This window comes from Gavialis gangeticus, unplaced genomic scaffold, assembly GCF_001723915.1.
Source record: "Gavialis gangeticus isolate Ggan-Ray unplaced genomic scaffold, GavGan_comp1, whole genome shotgun sequence".
Taxonomy (NCBI): Eukaryota; Metazoa; Chordata; order Crocodylia; family Gavialidae; genus Gavialis; species Gavialis gangeticus.
In genome coordinates, this window is record NW_017729032.1 from 211,140,983 (window position 1) to 211,148,655 (window position 7,673).

The 7,673-nt window shown below is 40.6% G+C and overlaps 1 protein-coding gene across 1 annotated transcript in view; it reads right to left on the reverse strand.

Moving 5' to 3' along the window:
* PCP4 (Purkinje cell protein 4) overlaps positions 1–5,960 on the reverse strand; it is a 100,785-nt gene extending 94,825 nt beyond the window's left edge. Inside the window, exon 1 of the mRNA XM_019525476.1 lies at positions 5,852–5,960. Within this exon, the coding sequence (XP_019381021.1) occupies positions 5,852–5,860 (9 nt within the window). The 5' untranslated portion in view covers positions 5,861–5,960. The remainder of the gene's footprint in view (positions 1–5,851) is intronic.
* Positions 5,961–7,673: the final 1,713 nt, after the last annotated feature.

Consider the following 7,673-nt stretch of genomic DNA (forward strand, 5'->3'; position numbering starts at 1 on the left):
GCATAAACAAACCTGTAGATAACTGATGTGTCTGAATGGGCAAAGAAGAGGAGAGAAGCATGAGTAGAATACTGGTCCAGAAAGAAGGGGATGTTGTTTATGCATCTTTATTACAAAATCTTGGTCATTGTACTCAGCAAAAGGAAACAGCGTTAAAATCCTCAGAATGATTTTAAAGCTCTGACATAAGAGAGTAAAAAGAAAAAGACATGGAGTATCTCTCACATACACACCCACGCAACTGGATCCTTTTTTCTTTCAGTTCTTTTTAGTCAGGAAAGCAAACAGGCCCTGTCTTTCAGTGGACCTGGTTGTTTTCTCTACATGTTGCACCCAGTGTGATTATTATGCTATTACAGGGGTTTTTTTAATAGTATCTAGTAGTGGTGCCCAACATTTTGCTCCATAGACCAGATGACAGGTGCAGGATTGGTTCATGGGCCATATCCACTCCATGGGCCTGATCCCACACACAAGTTTGGGACCCAATCTGGCATGTGCTGAATTGGACCACAGTCCCATATACATGGTGGCCACAGCCAAGACCACCCATGGAATTGGGCCCACCGCCACAGCCATGTCCCCACACACTCAGGATCAGGCCCTGTCACCCATCCCCAGCCTAGACCTGGAGTATTGGCCCCACCACCCACCCCCAGCTCAGTGTATGCAAATTCTAGCACTGCCACCCACCCCCAGCCACACACATAGGATTGAAACCTGCTGCCTATCCCCATCTTGGTGCACTCTGGAGCAGACCTGACTGCCTGGGCTCCAGCCCTTTATGCTAGGGGTTGGCCCCATCACCTGGGATCCAGCCCCACACACACCTTTGGTTGAGCCAAGCTACTCTGCACATGTAGCACTGGGCACTGCCATTGCCCCCAGCTGCATGCATAGGATCAGCCCTGCCACCCTAGCCATCGTCCACCCCTAGGCATGTAAGCAGACTCCTGCTTGCAGAGCCATGCCATCTGGTCCACAGGGCTTGGAAATTTGGAAGTGGAGAAGCAATGGCAACATTAACTGCCATGGCTCATCCCTGCCAAATTTCTGGTCTCTTGGAGAGCCCTGCAGGCTGGATTACACAACTTCATGAACCAGATCTGGCCTGCAAGTCAGAGGTTGGGCACCCCTACAGTATAGTCATAGAAATCAAGTAGAACGCACTTGACCCTCCACCCAACATTTTCCTTGCCATCTCCATAATAGCAAAGCAAGAAAAAAAAATAGCAAATGGTGACAGTCTAAACACATTTTACTGAAATCAATAAGCAAATGAGTTTTTCTCATTATAGAAATTCATTGAAATCAGTGAGAATCTTACAAAAAAAATCAGTGTGAGCAGGGATTGGTCCAAAAAATTGGAAACTGTTTGGAGGAAAAAACAGCCCCCTCTGTAAGCATGATATGGTATTAGAAATGTAAAGAAATCTGACTGGGAAATAGGGTCTTTGTGACCATGACCATGTTCCCACTGCACTCCTCAACTCACCCTCGTTGTACTTGCGCACTGGAAGGAATATTTTTTCACCCTCTTTGTCAGAGTCCTACCGTTGTTTGCTTTATGATTTGTTTTCTCAGAAGGAAATGGGTAAATTGGAAGCTTGACCCAAGAATAACAATTTAGTTTCTGTAAAACAGTTAGTAATGATGACAAATCCATTTGGATTTCCTGCAGCAAGAAAACCCATTTGATTTTCTTTTTAAAAAAAACCTATGTTTACCAGGTTCACAGACTTAGGCAGACCCTGATTTCCACCCTAACTATTAAATGATACTTTAAGAGGAAGGTGATCCTGCTCTGTCACCAAGCTGAAGGAGAGAGTGGGCAAAGTGACAGGTCTAAAACATACTGTTCTCCCTTTCCCCTCCCTCTCTGAGCTGCAATTTGCCACCCCACTAATAAATGGGTGCTAGTTAAAATTAAAGAGATCTTTAATCTCCTGTCTCTCTATCCTCTTATGCCAGCTGCAGAATTTCCTTTACCCCCCCCCTATTTTATAACTACAGTTTGCCCATACATTTATTTTCTCTGGATTGTGGCTATAAACTATTGGCTGTGTTGATGGGGAGGGTTACATTGTAGGTCAGAACTATCCAGAACTAAGCTGCAGGGGGCCAAATACCCAGTGGAGGCAACACACCAGCAGGCCACCACTGAGGGGTCACAGGCATTGCCAGGCCACATGCCTTCACAGACAGCCCCCTCCCTGCTGCACTGTACCCCCATGCCTCCCCTTGGTACCCACCTGCACCCACCTGCACCCACCATACTCCTGCATTGCTTGGGCCCTCCTCCTTTTACTGTTTAAAAGATTTTTGCATGTGCCCAGGTCTGGATCTGATTCCTAATGACAGGCAGGCTCACATTTACACTGCCCAAGACAAATATACCTGTGACTGTTGTAAAATATGTGATGCAACATCTCCTATGAACTCTAATGCCATGAGAAAATGTTGCCATGACCAGACATTGCCCATGAAGCATCATATAATTAAATGTCTACGATGAAGTGATGTGATTCTCTTGAGGCAAGTCAAATTGATGCCAAATTTGAGTCAGGCAGGTCAATGGTAGAACTCTTTGTTGTCAATAATTTATTTGATGTATTTTTTATTTTCTGTAAATAAATTATTCACAAGGGCTCTTTTTCCATCGTTGACCCACTCCTTTTAATGGAAGACAGCTGGAAAACTCAACAGAGTTCATTGGCATAGTCTGAAACTTTACTGACTGACCCGGGGCTCACTGGAGGTATTTAAAAAGCTCCTATTGATCCCTTATGAAACAGAATTTTGGAGACAGATTATCAAGGGAAACATGCTTAAAGATGCAGATAGTTTTCCAATGGAATTTTCAAGTGTGTTTAAAATCAGTGGACTGCCCTTCTCGAGTGCTTTAAAAAAAAAGAAGTTGCACTAGGTGTCTATTTTTGTTTTTAGATGCCTAAATCCCTTTGTAATCCTAATCAAAGTTCTGCCCAGATGGCTCATTGGGCTAGCAAGAGTTCGGCCTGCCAGTTTGCATAGTCACCAGCACACAAATGAGTGATGTGGCTGATGTCACATCTGGCTGCTTTTGAATCCCAAGCCTAAATGCCAAATTACACCTGGGTCAACAGGGAGCAGATATCAACATATAACTAGGATATGGCTCAGACGCATGTCTTAGACTTAGAGCCATATCAAGACACCTGAACTGCTCTGTCATATGCTATAGATGTGTGACTAACAGTAGAGTCATTTTTTCCCTGTGCCACATAGAAATATAGATACATTTTCAAATGGAAACATTCCCTAATGAAGTTTGATGGCTTTTTCTCCTCTAAAAGTTCTCTGTCCACAAAAAATAAATGAGTTAACTGTTGAGAAATAAAAAAATGGCACAATCAAGCTGATGAATGTCTATGCTGTTCAACTCTTTTCAGACGTTTATTGGTAACTGAGTGTCCATAAGGGGGAAACCAAACTGATTATTTCCATGAAGCAATAAAACGGAAGGAAAACAAGACAAGTTGCAGCAAATGGAGTTGGAAGGAACTCATTTCTGTTTAGATCTGTATGTCTGCATTCTTTGCTCTGCTCAGACTCTTACAGTTATTAACCTGAAACACAAATGACAGCTTTGGGATTATCTTCCTTGTCCACTCAGATTCCAAACTATTTATGCATAATATTTCAATAGAAGTACTTGAGCCTTTCGGATGTATTACCCTCAGATTTCCTGATCAGTAATGATCCACTACAAAAACCAAACAAATCTGAAACATTTTCAGTTACTCCATTACAGACAAAATCCATCAAGACCCTGATCTAAACGTTTTGAGTTCAGACAAGTAAAATGATTGCTTTCTACCAATTGCTCTTCAACTCTTTTAACCAAGTCCTTCAGAGGGGACTTGAAGTATTGCATTTGTTTTTTCTGAGTCTTGAAGGAAAAATAATCAACTAAGGAACAGCTAAAAGGCTTTGCTTTCTACTACAGTTGCTGTGAATTCTCCAAGTGTCATCATCTCCTAAATGACAATGATAATAGCTCTGTCCTTAGGAGCATTCAGGATAGTGTTAAGAATTGGTAAGTAGGCGTTTGATAGGAAGTTAGGAATTGTACTAGGGAGGAAATCCAGCATCATCTGTGATAAGAATTTACCAGAAATCCTGTTTTGCATGGGATAGCTTAGTTTATTCATAATAATAGGGAATCCCAGTTGTTGTGAAGGCATCCTGACCTTTGATATTCATGGGGCATTGTAGCTGACTAGCTAGAGAAAAGAAGGGAACTTATGTAAACTATTGCAGTGTGAACAACCACTGTATGAACTGCTGCCATGAGAAGACAATGCAAAAGTACATTGCCATGAGGCAGATATACACAACAATAATCAGCCTGCCACCATTTCAAATTAGGAATGCTTTAAAAATATTATATTTAAAAAGAAGAACAAAAATGCCATACGAGACAAAGCATTTTAACTACGGCACATGACAGAGGGAAACTTCTTATGTAAAAGCTACATTATAGACCCAGTTTATTCAAATGTACATTGAACAGAGGAAAAGCTGCGTGGTTACAGATGCCTCTCTCAGCACTCTGATGTGAATCACACACAGCAGGAACACATGATGAGGATTCCCTCTGCTTGCTAGACCATTACAGACTGCATATTATGAACTGAAATGCTTAGCCCTTTGCTTTTTGGACCAATATACAACAGCACTCCTTATGTCTACTTCTCATGTTTGTCACAAATCATTCATGTACATTATGGTAAAGTACATTGTACCAAACACAGGCAGAAACTTATATTGGGGGGGGGTTGTATTATTTCTACCATGACTGCTACTACAGGAGTGTTCATCTGTCAAAACAGCAATAGCTTCATTATAACAGAAAAGAACCTCCACAAATAAACACCGGATAAGACATTATTGCACCTATCTCTATCGATTTGGGATGAAAAAAAGCAGACAAACTGCAGAATCTGAGAAATTCCTAACTGAAACTGTCTGATGCTTGAGCGAGTACACTTTTTAAAACAGAAATATTGGTTTGTCACTGAAAGTTTCTCACTACAAATAGAGCAATTGTAGTCATTTAACATTCAGCTCACTTTTTTCACTACACAAAGATCCTTTCATGCTTGGTAGTATTTGCATTTTCCTTTACTGGTTACATGGAGGATTACTGATATTATCTTTCCCAGAACAATAGCTACACAGTACATATCACTGGCAAACTACAAACAACAGGGCATTTTTTTCAAGTGAGTTCTATACTTCACTGGTCTAACTTTTACGTGACTGACTTGTCAGCTCATTTCTACCACATAGAAGGAAACAGAAAAAGAAATTTTAAAATGTCAGTCTGTATCTCTAAGGTACTAAGCTATACTAATTAAGTAAAAGACAACCATTATTGATAATCTCTATTAGAAATATATTTCTGATTGCAGAGCCAGTGAACAGATGCTTCTGAAATCTGCAGGTACCGATTGCTAAAAGTTACAGTGTAATTTCATTCTGATTTTTAATTAAGTTACAAATTAACAACTAGCTGGACATTTCAAAGCATACTTACTAATAAGAGTAAATATAATATTTATCACTGGATGTTTTATATAGGTAAGGAGAACATCAGGTAATCTAGTTGACTATCTGTAGCCATTAAGATAGCTAGTTATAGATGGCTGCTTTTCTAAAATGTAAATAATTCATAGTTGATTGTAACTATTTTTCTTTAAAAGCTGTATTTTTTCCTTACACCAATGTTACTTCTCCTTCAGGTATCTACATCTCCATCTCTCTCTCTCTCTCTCTCTTTTTCCAGATAAAAGGTTTATCCACTCACCTCACTCATTTTTGTTTTGAAATGACAGTTCACAGATTTCTACTTCCTCAGAATAGGGAGGCAGTATAGGGATCTTTCCACAGTTCCTAGCTTTTTCTCTTAAAAAGGGTTGCCTGGTGGCATCATGCCTCTAGTAAACCAATAAGATCCGTTCACCTGCCAAACCCCACAGCATGTATCCAAGAACAAAAAGTGTCACCTAGTGGTAGAAAATGAAATTTAGGTTGCTTTTTTCCCTACTGCAAACCATATTCAAAATTCCAGGGCATGGATAAGAGTGGGAACAGGAATATGCAGTAAGAATTTACAGCATGATGACTATAAAATGTTTTTCTTAATTAGTGAAAATGAAAATGTTCAGACATTTCATGTGTAAATAATAACTACATCAGGTAGTAACTAAGTAGTAGGAGGCAAATGTCAATCCCTCTAGACCATGGGTGGTTTATACACATGCTCTGGGAGTAGGGAGGGACATACCCAGAGCATCACACTAACAAGCTTTAGTTAAAGCACCCCCTGCTGCCATTTTTGAGTGAGGGGATGCATATGATGCTAGAGTCTGCTGTAGATCAATCATTACCATACTCTAGCAGACTCGATTAATCAAGTAATTACAGCATATCAAAGCAGTCTTCCTGCATGTGTATAGGCACCCATGATGTATGTGTGAGAGATGACCCAAACATTTGACACATGCACCTAGGCAGGAGTGTAACCTGTCCAGACCTTCCATCCCCCCTTAGACCACTGAGACAGAATCCAAAGGCCAGACTGAGTCCAGACATCCAGTACTGTGATGGCTGTAGTTACACGTGCATCCAGGGAGTGAACCTAGATAATCACAAGGCAGGCAAGGATTCTATCACTGAACCACAAGAGTAGGGGTGGAAAGATGCAAGGAGACAACACAACCATTTATAACTCATCATTCCTCAGGAAAAAGGTGTCTATACTCTCTGTTATCTCTACAGTTATTTTCTTTACAACTGCATACATGTCCAGCTACTTCTGAGAGTCATCTGATTTTTGTTCCTGAAATAAATATGGGAAATTGCTTATGGTCTCAAATAATTTAGGAACAAATCCTGATCCTTTTATGTAGGAACGTCTTACGGCAGAGCTGATGAGGTTTGGCAGAAATAAGTAAGCTTGATGTGGTATGGATATAGGTGTGGTGAGTATGGTTATGGGCACTTCCTCTAAGGACAAAAATGTAGGTTTGATTCTTCTTAGGCAAAGGAGGAATATGAACCCTCATTTCCTAGCTGGGCATTCTAAGCACTAGATGATAATTTGATAAGGAAGTGGTGTCACTGTTGAAGAAGATGTTCCTTTGAAGAAATTCAGAAGCCACTGTGTTCTGCTCTGAAAATGGCTACCATGTTAAGTTCTTCAGGTAAGACATTTGGAGGACTGCCCACTTTGGGAATCCTCATGGTACTTAGGTGTAAGAGTTTCTATCAGCTGTTCAGCCTCGTCAAGACTGAGGAGCTTGTGAGCATGTACAGATGCATAACTTCATGTACCTGGGGAACTTTAATGTAAAAAAAACTTAGGTGTGGATGGACTTTAGGCACTTAAAGCCGATGAATAGATCTCTGGGGAGCTAAATATTAGACTTAGGCATTTAAATTCTGCTTTAGGCAACTTAGTCTGTGGATCTAGCATCTAGGTGTATGTTTGTCTTTGAAAATCTTCCCTAAATAGTGACATACATTTCCCTTCATATCAGAGGCAGAGATACACACACTTCCTCAGGCTTTTCACAGGGGTGTTGGCAATAAACAAGTCAGCAGGACTGATCCTGCTTCTGAATTTG